Source organism: Gymnodraco acuticeps, unplaced genomic scaffold, assembly GCF_902827175.1.
Source record: "Gymnodraco acuticeps unplaced genomic scaffold, fGymAcu1.1, whole genome shotgun sequence".
Taxonomy (NCBI): domain Eukaryota; kingdom Metazoa; phylum Chordata; class Actinopteri; order Perciformes; family Bathydraconidae; genus Gymnodraco; species Gymnodraco acuticeps.
In genome coordinates, this window is record NW_022990966.1 from 1,275,864 (window position 1) to 1,301,862 (window position 25,999).

General features: G+C 41.8%; 1 protein-coding gene across 1 annotated transcript in view; it reads left to right on the forward strand.

Annotated features, from left to right (window-relative positions):
• The window catches only part of slc25a21 (solute carrier family 25 member 21), a 95,252-nt gene that overhangs the window by 56,736 nt on the left and 12,517 nt on the right, over positions 1-25,999 (forward strand). The window contains exons 3-4 of the mRNA XM_034235479.1: positions 2,461-2,509; positions 20,898-20,981. Of these exons, the coding sequence (XP_034091370.1) occupies positions 2,461-2,509; positions 20,898-20,981 (133 nt within the window). The remainder of the gene's footprint in view (positions 1-2,460; positions 2,510-20,897; positions 20,982-25,999) is intronic.

Consider the following 25,999-nt stretch of genomic DNA (forward strand, 5'->3'; position numbering starts at 1 on the left):
TGTGGATCTGTCAACAGTTATAACTGTAACGCCCTCTTTTGCTGCTCTATGTCTATGACACAAGCATTTGTTCTTTTCCTGACTGTAAATAAAACGTGTACTCGTCACCTTTACAGAGGACCTTTGTGGCTGGAGGTTGTCAATGGGCTTCTGGGACATGAAGGAAATCACTAAGTGAAGACAATGTACAGATATACTACAAGAATAGTACTTATTAGATGCTAGAATACATCTGCTACTAGTTCTTGACCAGGAAGTGTACTAAATACCAGAATTCATTTTTTACAACATTTCTGTGAGTCAGTATCTTGTCCTGCAGCGAAGGCCAAGATTGTTAGACGCAAGCCAATTGAAATGGGGTGAAACAATATCTGTAGTGTACATGCCATACAAAGGTCAATTCCAAAAATGGACGCACACTTTCTCTTTTAGTTGTTTCTACAAACACATACAGCTTGTCAGCTCATCTGTCATCAGCTGTTCTTACGTCTTGTCTGTAGGGCCATTAGACAAATGCTAAAGTAAACACAGCCTAGTTTTGCATTCATGCTTGCCATCACTTAATCCTCCTGCAACTGCCATCTTGGAGATGTCACATGCATTGCTAACTGACATTAACCTCTCATCTAAAGACACTGATTCATAGTGCACTTAGACAGCCTGAGAAGTGAACAACACGCTGAACTAATCACTGTATCAGACTGGCGCAGTATGGCAGGCCTGTTAATTAGTAAAGAGTGTTAACTACTGTTACCTTTCCAAGTTAATGAAGCATTTGCTAACCTGTATCCTTTAGAGTTCCTGTAATCCGAGGTTTACGACGAAGCCCGAGATCTAGTGTGAATCATTTTAAGTGAAGTATCCAGATGTGCACATGTCCAGATGTGGTCACTTGCAGCCAGGTACAAGTTACTATTAGCTGTGAACCTCTATGATTACTAATGAAAATAATTGTCTTTCTAGCTTATTGATAATGGAAATGCAGACACCGTTTTTCTACCATTATACTGTAGGATGAGTCTTTACCTCACTTCTGCTAATCGAAACATACTTTACTCATTAACACAAACTACTTGTAGCTTCATTTCAATAAAGTAATAATGGAAAGCTTGTATTCACATGTTAACACTGAAGAACTGAGATTAAAGATGGAGGACCAAGTCATGAATTTATCAAAATGTAACTTTTGAAGTGAGTTCAAACTGGAAAAGCTTCTTGGCTAAATCAGCCTTTACAATCAGTTACAAAAACACTGTTCAGGTCTGTAAACACACTGCTACCTTTTGGAGCCCTTTTGTACTTTTACCCTAGTAAATATCCAATACATTATCTTACAGGGAGTCTATGGGAACTAAGTATAGGACATGTGACACAATGACCTGGTTTTTCGTCTATAAAGTTGACAGAAGTATTTTGTATACTTAGAGAATTTTGGACCGCGTTTTTCTTTTGTCTTCTCTTTGCTTTTGCTTCTCACTTAGCAGCCAAGTGTTCTGTTTGTTTGAGATTGCAGCAGCTCCCCCTGACTTTACCCTACCACTTTACTCCTCCACCTCCATCACCTGTTGGAGCATGTTCGGTCACTTCCCACATCTTAGTGTTTGCACAGGCTGATCGAGCAGGTTTGGTTTCCTTGTGTAATCCGATTACCTGCTGAAAGATTTGATGCGCCTCATGTTCACTGCAGGCCTGCTAATAGCCAGGAGATTGATGTGTCCAAAGCCGTCCTGTATTTACCTTTTCAGTGCAGTATCATTAACAACCACAGTCGAGTCTACTGATCCGTGAACGAGTGGATGTAGTTTGACTCTTGCCTGCCGGTAGCTTGGTTCAGTAGTTCTTCCCATACGTACATTAAGATGCAACTGTAGACAAAGTACTTTTTTTCTCTGGTATTTTACTTGATAATTACTTCCCTGGAAAAACCCCAGAAGACACACACTCTTTTTATAGACAATATGTTTAATTGAGCAAATTAGAAAGGGTCCGTATTGTACAGCAGCTGTGTACACACACAGTGGAATCTGCACGGCACCAGGAAAGGGATGCAGTGAGAATAGTGAGCTAAAAAAAAAAACTTGATGGAGTCAGAAAGCCTGCGTGCCAAAGCAGTGGCTTTTCAACACAGATGCTCATAGTTAGCATGTGTGTGAAACCTCAGAGTCGCTCGCTGATCAACCCGCTGCATTGATACTCCAGCTGCTGGCACTGCGCTGATGTTACTGGGTTTGCATGGGTGATATGGTTGGTGGCTTCAGACCGAGCACTGAATTGTTTCACTCAATTGTAGAACTAGATACAATGTCTCATTTAGTATCTCTCGTATTTCAGAAATACTGTATCATGTGGTCATGATGGACAAAAAACATCCCATAAAATAGTCCTCAAATCTGAGAAATACAAGCATTCAACTTTAATGTCCATAGTTATTAATGACATATCCTGACTTCTTCCTTGCAGGTCTGGTGGAGATCTGCTTGATGCATCCACTCGATGTAGTGAAGACAAGGTAAGCCACCCTCAAACTGAACAACTCACATTTCGTGTAATTTTACCGAACGTATAATCTGCTTACAAGAGAGACATTTTCAGTCCACATCTGCCTTTAATTCTCTCAGTGGGTATTTGGGTCTACATAGTGAAGTTCCAAGCATACCACCTTATTTTTTTCCCCCAAGCTGGCCAGCTGTACTCTCATTCTCCCAACAATTGGGCACCAATGCCAAGAAACATTTTGTGGAAAATGAGATGCATCATTTACCCATTCGTTCCCCACAAAATGTTAACGTTAGATGTTTGAAAATCACTCACATTTACACATATACACTTAATTTAAAAATAGCAATATTTTTTGGTACGACCTGATTATGTTTATGTTTATTAAGGATCCCCATTAGCTTTTGCTCTTGACAAAAGCTACTCTTCCTGGGGTCTGACACTTAAAACAATACAACAATAATACAAAAACATTCAAGACATAAGTCCTGACATCATTAACAACATCACCAATATCATCAACAATCTCCAACATCATCAACAATCTCATCCACTTTCAATATCAATCTCAGCCAAGGATGAGTGCACTAGACACCCACCAGTACAAAGCATGAGATCAAATTCAATTAGGGTTCACAGCTCACAAGGGTACATGGTCATTAGTAGATGGCCCTTCAATCTCTTCTTGAAAGAGGCTCTGGACTCTATTTCAGCAAGGTAGTTTGGCAATGAGTTCCATTCCTTTATAGCTCTATAAAACACAGAAGATTTCAGAAGATTTATCCTGGGTTTAGGTGCCAGTAGATGGCCTGATGTAGCTTGTCTAGTCTTATGGTCATGCTCATCTCTTGTGTAAACTATAGGGTTGTAACGGTTCACAGAAGTCACGGTTCGGTTCGTACCTCGGTTTGGAGGTCACGGTTCGGTACGGTACAACAAGAAAAAGCAAAAAAAAGTCCCAAATGCATAATTCCAGGTTTGTTGTTATTTATGTTTGAACAGTAGTGCAAGTTTCAGCTTAAAAATAAAAAACTCTGACATTTTGAATAATTAACTGTATTACACAGTTAAAAACAAACCATACACAGTACACTCAGATGGCCATATTAACTATAATGGCTGATGTCAAACAAAAAGGTTTCATCAAGCTGTAAAACTAAAAAGAATGTCTTGAAAATATTACATCATAAATAATAAGAAAGTGTTTCAAGAGCGCAAAGTCGTTGAAAAACATATGCCAAAAGCTTCCGTTATTTATTTTGGTCTCTCGGCTTTCACGTCTCTTGGCTTCTTAAAAACAGCGGGGATCAGCTGTTGAACTGCTGTTGTCTTTGCCGGGCTCCGGTGATTGGCAAATCTGGGTGATGCCTTCTGATATGATTTAGCATGTTTGGCGTGTGTTATCATTAGCATACCGCACCACTGTAGAACAACGCCGACACACCGTCCTCGTCCGATCCACCACTCGCACACTTAATCGTTATTGTAGTCCACAGGGAACCCGAAATGTTCCCACACAGCTGATTTAAAAGAAGCAGGTGGGTTCTAGCTCCTGTGTGTTATCTGAAATCGCCATACTAACTTTTCTTCTTCTTGTATTTTGTTCGTTTTGTTGTTGTTTCTTCTTGTTCTTCATTTGTTGTTTAAAAAAAGGCGTATTCGTCGTGTGACTGCGTGTGCCGAACCGTGACGTCTGAACCGTGACGGTACGGGACGAATACGGATACCGTTACACCCCTAGTAAACTATTTGATCATAAAAATACAGTGGTCTTGTGCTACATTTTTTAGAAAAGTGATAACACAAGATTGCAGACGTTTCTCAACCGGAAGCCACGATAGGCTTCTATGCATAACTCCAATATGAGTGTGCTTCGAACAGTGGAGAGCTAGTCTGGCAGCCTTGTTTTGAGCTATTTGTAATTTCTGTATATGTGTTTTTGCTGCTGATGACCATATGACCGGACAGTACTCAAGATGTGACAAAACCAGAGACTGAATGACTTGTTTCAAAGCGGTTGGTGTTACATACTTTGTACATTTTCTCATCACAGCTATGCTCCTTCCCATTTTAGTTACGATACTGTCTATTTGCTTTGTCCACCGTAAACCAGAATCAAGAACAATGCCAAGCAACTTAGTCTCCTTTACCTGTTCCACTGGCTGACCAGCCAGTGTCAGGCTTAATTGAGGATTGCTGCTTAACATATGTCTGGCTCCGAACACCATTGCTTTTGTTTTTGCAATGTTGAGTACCAGTTTGTTATTGTTGACCCAGTCTGCTATGGCTTTAATCTCTATTAAATGATGTTCTTGTGAAAGTACATGACTTTCAGGTTAAATCAGATGCACTCGCTGAGTCTAATGGATTGATTTCAGCTTCCGTCTCCTGTTTGTGCGTTATACAAGAGTGGCAGCAGTGTGGAGCTGTTGAGTGATCAGGAGCCTCACACCACAGTGTCTCAGCCGGCCATAAACAGGTCGTGGGCTTCTACTAAAGCTTTATAGTCTTTCACAGGCCCAGCCAAGACCTCTGGCTTCGTTCTTAGCCCCCCTCCCCAGCCCTATTCACTACTTGTCAGTAAATTGTGCTGCTTTTTCTGTCATTTACGGCAGCAGTTTCTTGGTAAATAAATTGCTTGGCCTGCCTTTTAAAAAAGTGAGACGCTTGCACTTTGAAGGCAGTGCCACCCCCAGAACAGAGAGAAGGAAATGCAGGGATAAAAGCCCGGGCTGAGCGGTGTTGTATTAGTCGATATCTGATACTTTGAAGGGACACAGTGTGATTTATGGTCACGTGTAGCAGCTATGGGGGTTTATTACAGGTAAGGCTGGAGCTCTGCCTGTCCGTCCTCACACGGGGTCAGGGTTAAAAGTGCACTCTCTATTTTCTTTGTAATGCTCTTCCTTAAAAAGCGGTAAAGGCTGCTCTTAAACTGGACAGGTTTATCTGTTTGTTTTCTGTTTGTGTCGCCATGTGTTTATGTTGATGGGTTTTCTGTTGCTCAGAATGGGTCTGCGTAAATTAAATCCTTTTGCTCTTGGCTCTGGGTTTTGTTACTTTCTTCTTTTAACAAAATGAACAAACGGAATAGTCTTTCTTCTTTTTAATTGGGAGCTTTAGATGATGTCAAGAGTGTCTAAACAAAAGGAGGTTGCTGAATCCCAGACATACACAGAGACAAACCACACGATGCTTACACTGTACATGCATGTTCACACGCTTAACATCCACACATGAATTCATAAACCAAGCATACATACCAGCTAATTGGGACACTGAGGGAGCTGAAATCTATTAGCAGGAACCTTGGAGCCGAGAGTCAGACGCAGACACACCTCCACTGGCTCTCTCTCGCTCAGGCATGGCTCTTATTAGGCACCGGCTCCTGCTTTAATGTCCACCGGTCCAAATTGAATGGCAACTGGAGTAAATTTACTTTTTTCCACCAACTCAGAATCAAAGGGATTTTCCCCCCCTTTCTTTTCTCCCTTCTTTTTCCTTTTTTTTCCAAGGTAAACTTCACTAAATGTGTACCTGCCTGCAGCTCATGTTTACCTATTTTCCAAATGAGGCTTTATCTTTCTCTGAAGGGGAGGGAGGAGGAGGTGTAGGGGGTAGAAAGTTGCAGTTTAGAGATATTCCAACAGTAGCCAAGTTATGAATAAAAAAAAAATGTCAGGAGCATTTGGCAGCTTTTCCCTTTAAACAAATAGTGATTCACCCTCCAAGTGACTGCATTGGCAGATATATTAATAGCTGGGTTCCACAGAATTTAACTTCCAACGTGATTAATAGAACAACACCTGGGCTAAAGACTGATGGGCAAATTGCTTTTGGGTAACGATCACAAGTATTTGACTAGACCACACTGGGCCTTGGGTTGGATATGAGACGTAAAAGTCTTGTCAAATTAATCATTTTTGGCCTTTGTTGTTGCACTTTTACTCCCCGTTGTGTGCTCACTGACCAGTGGAGCCGTGACCCTTGTTATTCACCTTTGCTAACAAGTACATCTATCTTACATCTGAGGGACTCCTGCAGAGCCCACCTTCCTTCAGCGTGACCGTCTACTTCTTTCATCCTGTTAAAAGAGTGGAACAAGTACACATTTAAATTGACCATTTTTAAATAAGTGTAATGGTGTAATTTCTCGCTTAAGACTTTTTTTCACTGGATAAATCACTATTAATAGGATCAGTTGTAATGTGAATAGATTATTCACTTTTTTATCAGAGTACCGTAGCACTAGGAGGACTACAACTAATGATTATTTTCTTTTATGAATTAATTGTTTGCGAGTTACATTTTCAGGAACTGGTCAAATATGCCCATCTTAAGGGCTTTTTTTGTCTAAATAAAAAATCCAAAACCCAAAGATATTCCATTTTACAATGGTATAAAACAAAAAGGAGAATTTTATATATTATGTATTTTCTTCAGTTTTTGAGCAAACAAACAGACCAAAGTGAGATCCAGGACAAGCACGTAGGGTAGGATGAAGGCAAAACAGCGAAGTAGTTTGGGGAATAAACATGGTATGTGGGAGAGTTGTGCGCCATCATTAGTTTTTATGTACTATTTAAAGTTTAGGACAACAGATTTAACAGCAGATGTAACTTTAAAGCAACTGTTCCGTGTCACGTTCTCTGTCGTTAATCCAGGAAATGAAAGTTAATCCACAAATTGAATTTTTTTTCTCAGGAGTCACTGCTGATAATAATCAGGCCGAAATGTAAATGTAGCATACTTCACACAAAGTAAACCGTTAATTGCCCCTGACCCTGACCCTCCCCTCCCTCCCCCATGGGTCGGGGCAGGAATGTGGGGCTGAGGATGGAGGGTGCGATGCAGTGTGGGGAGGGAGGGAGGGATGGCGGTCGTTGGTTTAGCAGAGAGAGACAGTGGGACCGGAGTTACAGCTTTTCATTAACCTGGAAACCACCTAGTTACATGGTTCATGGGCTGGTCTCAGCTCACTTGGAGGTAACAAAGGGTGTCGGGCGGCACTTTCTGCAGGGGGCCGTGCGCTCGGGGCACCCCATCTGACTCTGATCAGGTTCTCCCTCTCATTAGAGAGCTGCACTGAGCCTGCATTTCCCTTCATGTCGAGATCCTGTTACATGGAGCTCCACCCTTATACACATGCACGCGCAGACACACTCACGCTCATCTTAGAGCAGCTTCACATCAGCCCTTTGACTTCCGCTCAATGACTGAAACCACGCCTTCCTCGTGTTTGTGTCTCCCTGAGCGACTTCTCCTGTCATCATGAACTCCCTGCAGCTTCTTCGTAGTGCACATGATCTCGTGTTTTCCCCAAAAATTGATTTTGTGCAGAAACTCTGGACTGGACTTCTTCTCTGCACACACACAATTTCTTTATTTTTCACGCTTCCCCATGCAGGTTCCTCCTTTTCACTCGCCCCTCGTCTTTCCACTCTCTCTCTCTCTCTCTCAGATATCCACTTTCCTAGACGCTTATTGTTTAACTCCCCCCACTGGAAATTAACTGTTTATGCTGTTTAAAATACATGTTTGAGCTTTTCAGCAACCATCTCAGTTTGGCTGATGTCAAGTCAGATAATAGTTTAGCTAATACAAAACACATTATAACAAAGTCATCAACATCATGTTGAGTGCATTGTTTAAACTTCCCTCTTTCCTTCTGAAGTTGTAGTTTGATTGGTTGTGTAATGGTTTGTTTTAAATCCCTGTTGTTCATTTTTAGATTTGTATTGAATTATACAATTCTGGGAATTGTCATGTATGACATGTCGGTCAGAGTCACTGCAAACCACTAAGCCTGCCACTAGCCTGGTACAAGCCTGATTAGAAAAACCTGGTACTGGCGCTTGCTCACACAGTATCCATGGCAACACTACCTCCATTTGGTCCCAGCACGCATGAAAGTGTGGTTCACTTGAGGGGCTTGGAAGTGATCTTTGATGAGGGCTTTGACAGATGACGTCCAGTCTTTTTGGGGAACGTGTGACAGCACTGAGGATGCCCCAAAGGCCCCCCTCCCTCCAACCTCCCACCTCTGTTTGCCCCCAGCTGCTTGGTGAACCCCAGTGCACTTATGGAGGAATCCCTGACACAACCCTCAAACAGCAGGGCACAAAGCAGCAGCAGCCTGATAGCTGATCTTGCCTTGTAAAGGAGCAGGCGGGTCAGCGGTCGTCAAGCCGGGTCCTAATTCCTCCGGCGCTGTGAGGCTGCAGGCCAGGACTTTACTCACTGTGTTAAGCCAAAAACACAAGCGGCGTGTGTGCAGGATGAACCCAGCTCAGCCTGAGCATCGCTTCAGCGCAAGAGCAAGAGCGTTTCTGGTGCCAAAGGTAGAGAGCATGCCATGAGTGCAGCAGAGCAGCATATTTGGCAGGATGAAAAAGCATGCCTTGGCATTCCAGTCATACTCTTCTGTCACTCTTCTTCTCACCCAAATTATTTGTCAAATAAATATAAAATGTAAAAGTGGTGATATGCAAGATGAAACCAATAGATGTATAGACTTGTCTACCTGCCCAAGTATGCCTACTTCAATTCATATTGATTGATTCTTCACAGAGTGATTTAGCTGCAATTCAGGAAGCATTGTGCCCTCTGTGCAGCTAGACACAGCGTAGTGGTGTGTGTGAATTAAGTACGTCTTACAATCGTGCTGAAATCTATATCCTATCACACTCTTGCAATTGAATCGTCCTTTTTTGTTTACTTTGGCAATTTGTATTTCTTGAATTAAGTGAATTTTGGGAACTAAATGTCGGGGCGCCCCGGTGGTCCCCTTACTATATGATGCAATGACTATATTGTCATTTCTGTTCAACTTTTAATGTCGACTATATAATGATAGCATTATGAATAAACCTTTAAAACATGACCCATTACTTTTAATGTTGTGACAGATGTTGCTGCAGATGATGTAACTATGGTCACAAACGGATGACTAAATGGGAGATTTCAGCTATACAGTAGATAGATGTGCACATAAAGAGCAGATGTGCATGTCGGTGTGTGTGTGTGTGTGTGTGTGTGTGTGTGTGTGTGTGTGTGTGTGTGTGTGTGTGTGTGTGTGTGTGTGTGTGTGTGTGTGTGTGTGTGTGTGTGTGTGTGTGTGTGTGTGTGTGTGTGTGTGTGTGTGTGTGTGTGTGTGTGTGTGTGTGTGTGTGTGTGTGTGTGTGTGTGTGTGTGTGTGTGTGTGTGTGTGTGTCTCGTACCGGAGCACCTGTAATCATTATCAGTGTAGGGCTTCACATTCCAGCACACTAATTACAGAGTGAAAGCATTGTGTGCTTTGATTTCACTAGACCCTGACTGTGCTGCAACCACAGTGCTGCCCTCCTGCTGCCCCATCTCTTTTATTTTTGACTCTCAAAACTCACACATGCATGTCTGTATGTCCCTTCTATATCACCCCTTCATTACCTTCTTGCAAGCAGCTTTTCCACTTTTGAGTCACTCATCAAGACATCGTAAAACTAGAAGAAAATTGATGTCGCTGTGGCACTACTTAAACAGTAGATGACCATCGCTTGGCATTTCAAAACAACTTGGTGCCCAATGGAACGCAATAATTTCTTGCTTTGCCGTTTGGCACCTGTTGCCTGAGGAACAGCCACAATCTAGTTCCCTTTTGTCGATGCAACTGTCCTGATCTTAAAGTGTTTAACAGGCACTTCATTTGGTGCATCCATGCGCCAAATCGTCAATTTATACATATTCACAAAAGTTGCTCTCGTCCTTTTGGGATTCGCAATTTCTCTACAGCACACATAGCGGCTTCTGAGTATGGTGGGAAAAGCAGAATTGCATGTCTTATGTTATAACGTTCCCAATGGCTACTTGGGTTTTACCCGAATATCCGAATATTTGTTCGTTGGAGTACTATTCGGGTTTCAATTTCGTTATTCGTATTTATTGAAATCTCCAATATCAACGTAAGAGCTTGTGCCTCTTCAGGGGGTGCTAATACTTAACCATAAACGTTATCGTTCACTTTCTCCGTATGTATATGTAGATATAACTTTTCTCCGTTAATCTCCGTCACGTTGTTTCCATAGCAACAACAACTTCCTGTCAACAGCGCTAACTCTCCTTCAAAATAAAAGCATGTCCATAAAAAATAGGAAGCCAAGCCAAATTACACATATAGGCTACAACTGCAACGAAAGTAAATAACTAGGGCTGTCAAGTTAACGCGTTAATAACGCGTTAACGCAAAAAAAATAATTAACGCCACTAATTATTTTAACGCGATTAACGCATGTGTATTTTTTTTCCTCGGCCGCCCCGTAGTTTCAGAGCGCATCTAGTTTAAAATACCATCTACAAGCTGATGCTGACAGCCCCGCTCCTGCCGCCCGCTTGTGGCAGACCACACTTCCACGCTCACCGGCAGGCACCGACTGGCCATCTGTGGCCCGAGCGAGCGAGAGAGAGACCTTACGTGCATTGTTGTTGTTAGCATCTGGTGCTAGCTAGCTGCGCTAACGGATATGGAGCTGTTTAAATGAAAACAGGAGCGACATTTCGCCACAACTGCGCCGAGCACTTGACTTTATGCAGGAAGCCAGACAGTGGGACATTGTACGAAAAGTCAGCACACTCAGCACGGATAATGTGCGCAACATGATTGCAGCGTCCAGGCAGCTCCCGTTCGAGCATATGCCTTGAGTTGCACATAGCTCCAACGATCCATCACACACACACACACACACACACACACACACACACACACACACACACACACACACACACACACACACACACACACACACACACACACACACACACACACACACACACACACACACACACACACACACACACACACACACCATTTGTATTGTATTATTGAATGAGAGAGGTTCCAGGTTGAATTGAGGCGAATATTTGTAATGTTCAGAGGTTGTTGTGTTTAATATTCATGAGAATATTTGTCATTGTTCAAATGATAATAAACATTAGCATAAAGCATATTTGTCCACTCATGTTGATAAGAGTATTAAAAACTTGAAAAATATTCCTCTAAGGTGCATTTAGAACAGATAAAAAATGTGCGATTAATCGCAATTAACTATGGACAATCATGCGATTAATCGCGATTAAATATTTTAATCGACTGACAGCCCTATAAATAACACAATGCAATATCCTTTTCAATTTCAAAGAACACAAATTGGGTTGTATACATTAACAAATAACTATAAAACAACAATACTGTAGAATAACAAATAATAACATGCCGTGAATAAAACCGAAATACACGTGTTGAAGCGGTTCGCTGCTGATTACTACGCACCCCCCGGAGCCCGAAAACTGCTTTATGTTTCTATTATTTCTGTTATTAACTTCCTCATTCTTTGCGTTTTCAAAAAAACATTGTTTGCGTGTATGTTTTTTGAAGAAGGTGGAAACGAAAGTGATTGGCTCCAGGATACCACAGCAAATCCTCAACTAAGACACATCTGTCACGGCTGCAGATCATGCCATTTAAAATGTTGAGAGGCGTGTGCCAGGTCTGTGGGCCAGCCTCAATTACTTATGTAATTGCAGGGGTTTGCTGGCATGCACAGAATTGCAAAGAAAAGGGCAAGAACATTACAGCAGGCCTTACACGTCTTCCATAATCGCCCAATCTTTGCCTCCAAGTCCTAGATCCTATAGTTATGCATCTCAAGCTTGTTTATAAATGTTTGTATGGTTGCTACTTATCAAATGTTCCAAATCTGCATCGCTGACTGGATCCATAATACTTCCTGTCACTCATGCTGCACTTAACTATTTGATCTAAGGTGCAGGGTCTGGTTGGCATCCATTAAAAGTGTCTGAACTAGCCTTCAGTTCCTTCTCGGTAATGCCAGTTGAGGACAGAGTAGTACTTGTACAAGAAAGATGTTTATGTCAGATAATTGATAAAAGAGAAGGTAAATGGAGAAAGAAGATGGGGAGAAAGATAACAGTAGTAGTAGTAGATGGTTTCTTGCACATTCCGCTTATCAGTCTGCCTTTGCAAAACGTTTTTTTTTTAAATAATTGTAATCATTGTTGTTACTAGGTAGGGACCAATACAATATACCTTTACGGCTTGAAAAAAGCTATCCAATGCAAGTATTTTTATAGCAAATTCTAGTTTGCAACACACGTCCGTCTCTTTGATGGCTTCAGTCTTTAGAATGATCACCATAACGGCCCGTACACACAGCAGCTTTTGGCGATTTGTCCACCGCTTCCAGCGCGTCTCCGCCCATTGACTTTGAATGGGGATGACGTCACTTTCCCTCGCTTGTCGCCGAACTGCATTGTGGGGGGGGGGGGGGGGGGGCGAGGCGAAGATTTCCAGGATTTCCAGGATGTTCAGGATTCCAAAGTTGAACAATGTTCAACTTTTGAGGCTGAGCTGGAAGCGACAGCCAATCAGATCCGTTTATGCAAATCTGACAGTTCAAGCGCTAGCCAATCAAACCGCGTGCAAGCTGGGAGAACCAGACCGCAGTTCATTCTATATTCCTAACAAAAATGGAGGAGAAGTTAGTTATTGCGGTAGCAAATCACCCGGTTCTTTATGACCAGTCCCTATTTACTTACCGGGATACAAACCGGAGGAACCAGGCATGGAGGGAGGTGGCAGAGGCAGTGGGTGAAACTGGTAGGTTTTCGCTTGTTTGGGGATTTTATATCCAGTTTACTTCGTTGCTAGTTTACTTCGTTGCTAGCAAGCATAGACAGTATCATTAGCCAGCATGGAATGTAGCATAAAATAGCACCATAAACATTAATCTCATAAATGTTCAAAATGTTAAAAAAATAAATGTTCATCATAGCCTTCCTATTTGACAATAGTGTAGAAGAACCGGGTTTGTTTGCTTTGTATGTCGGGGGCGGGATATTCATGTGATATTCATGTGATTGGTTGTTGGTCGCGAAATCCCCAAGCTGTCAGACACGCCCAGCTCCAGGATTTTCAAGATTTGGTCAAAGCTGCTGTGTGGACACACCGTAACACATCAAGTAAAACATATTAACCTAGACCAGCGTTTCTCAAAGTGTGGGGCGCGCCCCACTGGTGGGGCGCAGGGATGTGATAGGTGGGTTGCAAACGGACGCGATGTACGGGAGATTTTTTAATAAAAATGTTTTAATTAATATTATTTTTACATTTTTGGACCTCAGGCCAGAATCGAACCTGGGTCCTCGTGGGCGGTAGTGGACTGTTACAGCCGGAGACTCGCAACGGCGGTGGACTTTCACAGCGCCGCTGCGCCGGACCCGCCTGGTGTTTGCGGAGGCGGATGCGGTACCGGCTCAGCGGCGCTGTGAAAGTGAAAGCGAGAGAGCTAAGGAGAGCACACCTTTATCTATTTAATATAGATGTAAAACATAAAGTAAGAAATCATTCCTATAGCCGCTTTCACACCGCAGGACTTGCCGTACTTTAGTGCCGGCACTAAAGTACCACGGCACTGAATCCACCAGGGGGCTAGTGCCAATCGCATTCACACCGCAGTATTTTCCCTGAGGCAAGATTACGCTGACGTCACTTCGTCTTCTTCTTCTCTGGGTTTACTGGCAAGCCGCAAAACCACTTCACGGCGAGTACAAAAAAAAAACCGAGAGAAGAAGAACTACACGGAGGAGGGGGTATAAAGCCCACCCGCTGTATGAGGCGTTTGTTTACTTTCCGACCTCAGACATGATGGAGTTCATAAGGGTAATTTACAAATAAAATACCCCATTATAACAATGGACTTTATCTTTATGTATTTATTATATATTACCCCCTCAGGCTGATTTTGGAAAAGGACATTAACCCTTGTTTGGTGTTTTTCCCTTATTTATCTAAAACAAATGACATGATAAATGACTTGTGTTTATGTGTGTAAGACTTGTGTTTCTGCCCCTGCCATTGTTGCACAAGGTTGCAACATTGTAGATAAATTCAACCACCGACACCTGTCTGCTCTCACATTCTTCTATTCTGCAAATTTGGGGTGGGACACAATAAATAAAGCTTCGCCAGTTTGTTTGTTTTATTGCACAGTCAAGACATAACAATAACGGCATCACGCTGTTCCAGGTGTGTCGTATGCATGTAAATTGAAGTTAAATAAAAGTGTGAAATGTAAAATAAAGTGTAAGTAGTTTCAAAACAATGTAACAGTGGCAATATATATAGCAGCAGACACACCTTAGTGCAAGTTAGGTGTCAGTATTAAAAAACAGTGGCAATATATATATATATAATAACAATAGAAAATCGTTACCACTCTTATTATTGTGGTCTTTAATTTTTGTATAGTCCTGCCTGAGTTTCTTTATTTTTACCCGGCATCCGTGTGCACTGTGCACGATTCCCAGCTCAAGTAGCTTTTGCGAACATCGCTCAAAACATTTGGTATTGGGAACTGCTTTCTGTAGAAGCTGCTGCATCCCGTCCTCGGAGTAAATTGCCAGAAGCGCCGACACTTCCTCATCATTCCACCGCTCCGGTGTTGTAGTACGTGTGGTCATAACTGCTTTAAAGTACAAAAAAACTACTCGCTCAGGTGTGGATGTGGTTTTGTAGCGAGGAAAAAAATGGCTGCCTAACAAAAAAAAATCAGAATCTAACGGGGCGTGGTTTGCAATTCGCCCAGCCAATAGAAATAGAATAGAAATAGGCACTCTTTTATCACCAGGTTCGTACCACCTCTCTAGCAGCGACTGAAAATGGCCAAAAGAGTTCCCGGCACTGAGTAGTCCCGGCGGTGTGAACGCGACATTATTGGTACTAACGGAACTAAAGAACCAAAGTACCAGGGAAAGTCCTGCGGTGTGAATGCGGCTAATGTGTAAAAAGTAAAAACAGTAAACGGTAAAAACATTTTTTAAAAGGGGAGTGATTAGTAAAATATGCATAAATAAAAAGAAAGAATGCTAACTAACATAAAATAAGAATAAACAAGTTTAAATGATTTGTTATTGGTTGTGATCATATTCTAAAGATGTTTGGATTATTGAAAAGTATACAGCTCCCTTTCATCTGAGTGTTGAGAGCTGTGTCCATAAATTCATGTTGTGCTCAAAGTGCACCAGATTGATGCATTTCACTTCAACATTTAAAAAAAAATCTTCCGGGGGTGCATGCCCCCGGACCCCCCTAGAGGATGTGAGGTCCACCCCCAAATAAAGCAGTTTAAAATAATTAAATTGCATACATTTTATTTTAGTAAACGCTGAAAACAGGTCCCACAGACCCAAAGGTTAAAGGTAAGCATATAATAATGTTAAAATGTGCTAAATATATACATTGCAAAAAACAGAGGAGTAAAAGTAGCTCACGACTTGTTTTCTTTTTTGAAAGTAGCTCTCACCCTAAAAAAAAGCTTGGAGACCCCTCTTGTAGAACGATACATTTGACAATGTTAAGCTTGGCCTACCATTTTATTGGAGGGATGAGGAACAGGTGGGGCTTTTCAAGCCCCACCTGTTCAAAGTGGGGAATGACAGAAACAGTTTGAGAACCACTGACCTAGACTAAGGAATATAACAGGCTTGTGAAATCACCTCATTCTCACTTGTTTTTAAAGTCTGTGGGATGCTTGTTGGCGCCCACAGCAGAGCACTGTGTCTTGGCCTGTTGAGACGGACTATAAGGCAAGATAATGCGGGGGACTATTAGTGACTCTCAGGTTTCTCTCTGATACCATGTGGGACAGTTGTCTTCTGTCTGGAGCGCACTGTGTTATAGCCAGAGTCTCCAAAACCCTGCAGCCTCTCCTCACATCAAAGTGGAGGTTACTGCCGCTGGGCCAGTCTGTCCCCGGGTAGTCCTGACCCAGCATGTCTAGCCTGCCGTCATCCGTCATGGCTTCTGTTTTTTTCCATCTTTCCCCTACATTGAACTTGTGAATCAATCTAGCTCCGCTCCTGTTAACGAAAAGGTCTATGAATAATACTAGGAGCACTCTGTTGAACTGTTATGATATATGTTATATATGCATTCTATCATTAAAATGATTGCTCGAACATTAGCACCATCATTTCAGTTAACAGCATTTGGCAGAGGTTAAAAGACCCCCATTTAAAACACCCAAGAAATCCTTTCTGTTATACAACCACTTACTGGAAATGTCAGTAAGACCAATCGCTTTTTCCACCTATCTGCTTCACCACATTAGCAGCTTTCTATTTTTGCTACAGTCCTCTTCAACATCATAGGGTGATCTGTCTGTCGACCATAAGTTTATAATGCTGAAAACATCTGAGCCTCAGTCTGGCCCGTCCTCGTGCTGTTTTATGCAGCTCTTTCACGCTAACACAGCCTGATCTCAGGTCACACAGGTCACAGTATATGAGCAGACATCTGGCCCGGCAAACTGTTCTCAGCATAACCATAGGGAATCAGAGAAGTCAGTTTTATCGGAGTGAAAAATAATCAAAAAAGCGGAGGGACGTTGTAGCAATCTTCACAGCCAGAGGAACCTTTTTCCCCCTTTATCCATGCCCAAACCTACTCCACCACCCGGGCTATCCCAGGTCTGGTAGGATTGTGGTGCTGGTGAAACCCAACCTGACTTCAGATCAAGCTCTGGCAGCCTGTCGTGTCACAAGCACCGAAAGTTTATCACTTCCCCTCTGCTCCCATCTTGTATCCCTCTTCCCTGAACTTTATTTTCCTACCTACAAAGTTCTGGCTTTATTGGCCTCCTCCTGCCATGCTCAAAAACGTTTCCCTTTTATCATTGATTCAATCTGTCAGTAAGTCTCAGTTCTAAGACATCAAGCTTTCATAACAAGCAGATTTTGGAACCATTATCTATTCTTGGTTACACTCTTTTACGCTGAAAAAAGGTTTGATGACTAAAGTCACGAGTGGCAGCATTTGCCATGTTGGTCCATTTAGGTCGGTAAAGTGCCCTTAACCTCATGTACCAATGCAATGGAGTTCCACCATCTTTATGATCCCGCTCATTAAAATTAATTGTCTGGCAGTTAAAAATAGATTTCCCCTTTATGTTGCCTTCTGGATTGTCTCCTGCACTTCAGATCTCACATGAGAAATTGCTGAACCTTTATCCTTTCCCCTTTTGCGATTCACTTTTCTTTTTTTTTCTTCAATCATATGTTTTGTCTCTTTTCTCTTTTGACAAAGCACTTGGCATTCCTTAAAGGAGGCATGAGCAGAACGAAGCTCTCACTGTAGCAATCAATCCAAACACACAACATCGCACATCACTTTCACATGTTTAAACTGTTTGTACTTGGTGAAAATGGTACAATTTCAAATATTACTATATAATTGATATAATTGAAGTTAACTACCTGTCGCAGTTTAGGTCATTACTTCTTTGTATGGAGTGTTAATTTATGTCGATAAATATGATGATTTCATGTCAGCCTTATTAGACTCTACATTTTGAGTCATCAAAAAGTGCCACTGAGGTATACCCTTTATTTAATAGGGCCTATTTTGTTTTTAAGAGATCTCCTAAAAAGCCTAGCCTGCCCCTTTTTTATTTTTTATTTTTAAAGTAAACCCATCAAGCCTCTGCCTTTTGATCAAACCCACCTACCTCTTTCCCATAGGCGGTTTCTTTTTTTTTAACATCAGCATTAATGAGCCTCACCTCAACATCTCGTCCTCTGTGAGGTGACAGCCCGTCTTGTTGGTGCCCGGTTCGAGCCCATTACCACGGGGTCTGGGAGCGGACACGGCTTTGTAAGACCCTCAAACGCCGCGCTCCTGTCCATAAAAATACAAAGAATGGGGCTCAGGCGTCGTACTCCGCCCTCATTTACCTTTTTGACTTCTTTGTGGAGGCCTAGCATTTGTACTTTTATAGGCAGTCGAGGTCAGGTGGGCGAGGTCTTCTGGATTATTTCCCCCAGCGTGCTTCTCTAGTTCACAGAAGCACCAACCTGCCCTCGCCTTCACCCTCACCTGTGCAGCTCTGGGCCTGTAAAGCACAAACACAAGGAGAGTAGGAAAGGAAAGGGAACTCTTGATGAACTCACAGATCTCATCACCTCTTGAGTATACTGTATTGCCACTAGTTTTCGCTGATGATTGAAGGAGATGCTCCCAGCGATGTGTTTTACAGAAGCCCCGGGATTTTCTTTGCATCTTCTGTCTGCTGAGTTTACGATTCGCATGGCTGACTCCAAGGCCGAGTGACTCTGCCAGAGCCATGGAGGCTACTTTGTGCTCTTTTTCAGCCAACCAGTATATCTTCTTATTCACAGAGGCCTTGTTAACAGAAACTAGAGCTTTTTTGTCTGCACAAATCCTCTAAATCAGAAGATTCAACCAGGACTGACTGAAGTCTTGAGTCTTGTTTTTCCACTGTTGGTTGCTGTGGAGAGCAGCTTCCTAGCCAGGGGCCTGTCAGTACCCCTGTTGCCACTAGTTCTTCTGGTCCTCCCTATTATCTCCCTCTCCCCTGGCCTTGCTGTTTGGTCCTTGGCTTTTATGGCAGGGTAGCAGAGGGCCATGAGGAAATGAGGTGACCCCGGGTCACAGAGGGGAGTCAGGGGGTTGGAACTGGACCACGGCCCTGCCAACTCCACTCTCTCAGGACTGGTCCGGGTCGAGCAGGCAGAGCACAGGAGACAGGGAAAGGCTGTGGACAGGGTCCCTTCCATCCTTGACCCCAGCATCATATGCCTTTCATTAAGCCTGATTTGAATATGTTTACAAGCCCCAGTAGTCTTAAATCTTCCAGGTCTTTGCCCCCCCTCCGTACCCCTTATACCACCATCCCCTCATACCTCAAGTCCTTCTTTTTCTTCTTCTCTTTAATATGGTGTCAGACATCTATTTATTATGCTGTTTTAACTGGTTTTTAGGAACGGGTTACAAGCTATTTGGGAATCCACCAAATAGGATTTGAGGGACACCCCTCTAAGATGTTAATCTGTTAGCGATATGAAAGGCCGCTCACCCCACTAAACTCCCCCTCCACTGGAACCTGGGGGCCCTTTATGGCCCCATCAGGCACCCGCATGGACGACTTACTGCTGACCTAATGACCTTGCAGTTGAAGCCATATGAGGAAAGAATCTTTCTCTTGTCCCGTTACCTCTTTCTCTCTTCATTCTGCTTCTGTTTCTACCCTCTGAGCCCTTTTCTTTCACAGGGAAATTATTCAAAAGTATCAAGTAATTGTATCATCTTTTGAACTATTCTTTAGTTTATTGTGTTTTTTTAACTGCTCCAATATTTGGCTCTCTGTGATCTGATCAGAGTTTAACATGATTTGTTGGAGTTTTGTCTTGGCCATGTGGCAGTATATAATGAGCTCTCTTCTTATCGTCTCAATACCTGAAACCCTTTATCTCTAACAGGTAGCATTTTATACTCATTCTTTCAACCCCAACTGGTCTCTCGTGTAAAAGATGTACACACATCTCACCAGCCTTTATTAGAAGGGTACCAGCGTGTTTGCTATACAACAAAAATTCCTTCGACTGGCCCCATCATATTAAACATTTACATGTAACTGAAGAGCTGTTACAATTGGCTTACTAGCATGTAAGTAGCTGAAAAGCTTGCTGCAAAAGGCCTGGTCGTTGGTAGTTGGGTGACTAATTGGATCGGTTGGGTTAAATAAATGTTTGAGTTCTCCCCTGCGCTGGGGGGACCTGGTGGCAGGAGCCTCTCATCTTAGCAAAACAGGGATGAAAGGGAGAAGAGGGGGAAATAAGCAGGGAAATTAGCTCATTTATGATGAGATCAGATTGGTTCTGAGTGTATTTCACACACGGGTGTCACAATGTAAACTATACTCACAAGGAGGATAAAGAACATTTAAAGATTGAGAACAAAGTTACTAGCTGCTGTAATATTTACAGTGTGGACGCTTTAATCAGGGGGTCCGCGGGGTCTTAAAAGGTATTAAAAGTTGATAAATCAATTTAACGAAAATGAAGGCTATTAAAAAGTATTAAACGGCATTTTCCAAGTTATTAAATGTTGTAGCTTGTTTTCAATAAGTATATAAATGGTCCAAAGAGGTTGTATTCTACAGTGTGCCTGAATGTAATCATTGCGTAGGTGTGTAGTGTGATTCTGTGTAGTTTATTTATGGCATCCCGTTGGATTTGACGTCATCTGAACAGGACATCGCACGCTCACTGCTTGATAGCGCGAAGGTCCGTTTACGCCGGTTGTTAAACAACATCGTTATGGGGAAATGCAAGTTTGCGTCCAAATGGTTGGAAGATAAGGAGGAAGGACAATCAATACTGTATATAGTAAATGTGAGGTAAAGTGTGTCGCCAATGTAACCGGTTAAAACTCCAAGTGGCGACGGGTCTTAAAATGTTTGGAAAGGGTCTTAAAAAAGGTCTTAAAAGGTATTCAATTTGACTTCAGGATTCCTGCATATACCCTGTTAATGAGAACGTTATCATTGCAGGTTCCAGATCCAAAGGGGAAACAGCGACCCAAACAGCTACAAGAATTTGACTGATTGCTTCCGGACCATCTTCCGCAACGAGGGGTAAGTTATTGAAAATCAGTTATTTCAAACTTCCAAACAAAATAATGTTTCGTTAGAGCACCGATGATGTCAGACATTCATTTAGATGAGTGGAAAAGCAGACATTTCTCAGTCTTCACTCGGATGGCTTAGATTAAGGTGCCCTTTGTTTGATCTTATATTTCAATTTGAAATACTATAGTAACCTCTATGCAGCAATTCATTCAAATTCATCCACATGCCTAATTTTTTTAATACAATTAGTGATACTGTAAAAAAAGGACTTTAAGTGGTCAAGCTGTGGCTGTAGCTTTGTCCAAAACCACAAACAATCATGTAGAAATGTGCATAAGCCTTTTATAAATGGACTAATACATCTGTTTAACCTGTATTTGTTGATAATGTAGGTCTACATAAAGTAGAATAATCCTTTGTGTCATCAAAATAATCTGCTGAGGAAAAGCTCTAGGTAGGAAATACATGTGTAGTGAAATATTGTGATAGATGCTTTTATTCAAATGCCACTACAGGGAACTTGGCAAGATGTTCTACTGGCATCACAGCTGAAAGTGTTACAGGTTTGGTTTTTAGAAGAGCCGTTTCGTCTGTCAACGGCCCACGTCAACATCCTGCAGCAGTGAACGCATCTCGTCACTCCTTTTGTCTCACAACGGAGAAGAGAGCAGCTGTTGTTGGCTTAAAACCGTACAAATTTTTCCAGCTAACTAAAGACAGTTATCCCGCCATGCTCCCTCCTCCTGCTCCTGCTCCTGTGACAGGACTGTGAGACAATGCAGGTGAAGGAGAAAGTGTTTGCCACTCGCTCTGTTTACGGCGAGTCGACAGCTTTACAGCGGATATAAAGTTGATCTGCTGCGAGGTGTGCGTGAGTGCACGGTGAGAGGCTGCCTAGTGACAGTTGGAAAACCTTCATTGGCTGTAGTTCAACAGACACAGCTATCCTGCTACGGGAGCTGTGCCCCCCCCACACACACACACACACACACACACACACACACACACACACACACACACACACACACACACACACACACACACACACACACACACACACACACACACACTGTCTCACAGTGTAAAATGTAGTGCCCTTGTGCCAGCATGCTTTTTGGGCGTGTCATATGGGAGTCATTTCCAGTACATTCTCTAACAATAACAATTTTTTGTCAGATAACACAGCATCAAATATGACAGTTATTTGACAGAAGTCCCACTTTACAAAGCTATGTGCCAGAGACTCAACAGACAGAAGATCCACTTTCTTGTCGAACAATTATCACGGAAAGTATATTTTTGCTGAAGCTGTAATCACTCCCCAGTAGCCCATTGTGGATTTCCTCCAGGCAAAACCACTTAGTTATAGTTTATATAAATAGTATTAAACCCCACTGTTGTAGAATTATTATTAAAAATAAACACTTCCCGTCAGCTCGTGGCACGACTGGGCTAATTCCAGGCCTCACTCTCTCTCTGAGGTGATGAGGAAGGAAACCTGAGCTCTCTGCTCGAGCTCTGTGATTAAGCTGGAGGAAAGGCATGGAAATGTGCATGTGACACCATGTTTGACACAAAAACTGAGGATTTCACTTTTGTATTGGATTGTTTTATACTTGTTATTAAGCAACCTTTATAATAGTTTGGATCATTTCAGTTGAAAACTCAAAATATAAATTAAGTTATAATTATTAAATCTGTGAAATATAGCATGCAATCCTGAAGCTGTGCTCATAGGTGTGTGACAGTGTGAACTATGCTCACCAATTGGTTGGTGTATCGTCTTACAGGCCACGCTTCTTTTTTTGCATGTGGGTGCAGCAGCATAAGCATGTGTTAATTATTTCCGTCTGGAGGGAAACAAAAAGACTCTATTCTCCAGCATTATTCACCAGTGTGGTATCCAGAGACTGGGTCTGGACCCTAAGCACGGCCACAGGAATATTTAAAGGGTCCATGCATTACAGCAGAGCACGTAGGCCCAGCGTTCAGTGGAGCAATGACGAGTTCCTGAAAACAACAGCGCAGGGTGGAGCAGTTATATTTTATGTAGTTGATTCAGATCAAGATATGTGAATTATTATGACTCTTAATGTCTGCCACCTGTCCTGTGAAATGTTATCAGCTGTTATTTATCACATTATATCTGATGTCTCATTTATCTAAAGTGACACGGCTTGGCCCTTTTTAAATGTATTTGTTTCTCCAATTTCTTGTATTTTCGTTTTGCACTAAATTATTAGTATAATGAGAAAATACTCTTCTCAATTTTGAAGTTTCTTCATTCATAGGAGCATACAAAATAGAATCACTCATGTTGTTTTTTTAATGATCAGAAAATTGTTATATTGGAATAAATTACAATATTGAGAGATATTAGCATACAGTATTCTGATTATATCTCTCATTCCTAATAGCAGTAAAGAAGCGCCTTCAAATCATAAATCTCCAATTCCCGTATCCATATAGGAAACTTAATTACATTTATTTCTTACTTTTCTGAGCTCATATTAGATGAGGATTAATGCTTATTTTAACCTCCATGATATTAATTTTACATTTCTATAATGCATTGAATAGTGACATGTGTCCTTTGTGCTTTTACCTTGTGAATCTTGGCTGCTGCTAATTGTACTTCATTGTCCCATTTATGTGACAACGTCAAGGTTACACTAGACGCTGGGAAAGTGAAAATATTTGCAGATGAAGCATGCCGGTTGTTGACATGTTAAAACATTCCCCAGGGCAGCTCATATTTCCCAACAACAATGGTGTGAACATGAAGAAGTCTACTGATGGAAATGATGTCGCTTTATGTGTTTACACATTTAAACGGCTCAGAAGTCAATATGTTTTGCTTGATGAATATGTTTGGCCAGTTAATTGAATCCATTGTGTCTGTGTACTCCTGCTACACACCTCTCCAGATGGATGGAGGCTGTTAAAAAAGGAAAGGTTTATGAAAATGAAAGACAAGTGTGTACAACCACACACCTAGACACACATATCCATCCCCCCCCCCCCTTCCCTCGCTCTGTGTCAGGAGGCCATTTGTTTAGGAAAGCCAAAAGGGGACTTAGTGTGTATTTTACATTGGAAATCAAATCAGGATTCAAATGATGGGCACTCACTAAAGGCCATATTTGTTCTGTAACAAATTTCACTCCTCCTTCATCACCTGGCGGTTCCCCATTCTGACCACACCCGGGAAATCTGTGGCCACCATTTGCATAGAAAAAGAGAGCAGAGGGAAGGGTCTTCCGTCCGACTGAAATAACTTGTTTACTGATACAATACAAGGTTTCCATTTTGGCCTCGAGGCGCGATTCTCGCTGTCCATTACATTACATGTCATTTTGTTAGACGCTTTTATCCAAAGCGACTTACATACATTCAGTACTGTGGACAATCCCCACAGGAGCAATTTGGGGTGAAGTGTCTTGCCCGTCCATAATTCCCTGCTCCAGTATTATGATGATGGCTTTATTACCAAGAGCCGGTAGCACTTGTGTACATTCAGGTGTTGATGAAAGAGGTTGGCTCTGTCACCCGATCACAAGTGTTTTGATAATTTGAAGTGCTGCTGTTTCTGGAAAGCCGCCTCGCTGCTGTGGATTCTGTGCACTGTGTAAAGACCAGTTCTTCTCCTCTGGGTAGATTCGGTTGAAATTTGAGCCGGCAGCACAAATATTTACACTTGGGCCAAATCAACCAAGATCGTCTGTGTTGGCACAACAGAGCTGGTGGCGCTTGTTCACAAGATACAGTCGTTCACGCCATGTTGTCCTCTTTGTCCACAGAGCTGTGTTCACTATCAATATTAACTCTTTTACTTTCGCTCTCTATCCTGCATCTGGCCAGAAGCCATCTGGAAAGTTACATGTGTGTTTTTTTCCATCCTTTTTTTAACTTTATTGTTATGACTAAAAATATAAGGCTGGTGATATTCTTTATTTTTGTTAATGTCAATACCTCTTTTTTGCCAATCTCTCAATACTTTACGACTTCCTTCATAGTCTGTCCCATTCCTAGTTAACTCAGGCATCTTTTATCAGCTATTCAGAAGGTCTATAATACAGAACAAAGCTTAACTAATTCCTCAATGATTTTTAGCAATCAAAGTTTAAACAGGAGTCTTTGTTGTGGAATCATTTCTGCTGCGGATTAGACACATTTGCTAAACTAAAGTGTTCATCGAAATTAAGGTACATATAACCAAGTGGCTCATTTGTGCGTTTTAATCGTTTTTGAACAACAATTGAGCTCTATGGCACATATTAATAAGCTATGGCTTTGGCACACGGATACTTTTTTTAGGTCTTTACGTCTGACCGCTTCTGACTTCAAACGTTTTATTTCTGACAAAGCAACAGGTTTGTAGGTGGTAGTTAGAATCCTTGCTCTCGCAGCACAGTAGGAACAAAATGGACAAAAACTCACTGTTAAACATGCTTCAAAACAGCACTGGCAGTGACATTATGTTTTTATAATGTTTCATGTTCATTTTGTCAGGTATACCCTATATTGTGTATTGTGTAATATATTCATGACATATTCCTACTGGTCGGTTGGTTAGTCATGTATAGAAGTTAAAAGATTAGACCAGTTTGACCTGTTTCCCTTTGAGGCAATCCCACATTTAGGAATGAGAGAAGTAGTCTGTTGTCTGGGTTGATCATCACAACATCTAATGACTAATTAGGCACGACAGCTTTTATTGTTGCCCACTTGTGTCATAGATAGGTGGGGTTTAGGAAAAGCTTTCATCAAACATGTTAATCTATTGTATAATTTGTCTTTATAAAATCATTTGATTGACAACTAGTCTGACATCATCTGCCTCGCCCTGTAACTTCACAAGCTATAAAAAGTGAACTATTGAACCCATGTTTTCACTAAATTGAAGAGCAGGGAAAACGCACATGCATGCACTTCTGAATGTATACGAAACATGCTTTGTGCCTTCTTTGCAAAACAGAAAACACACTATCTTCTTTCATGTTTTCATCAAATACATCATTTTT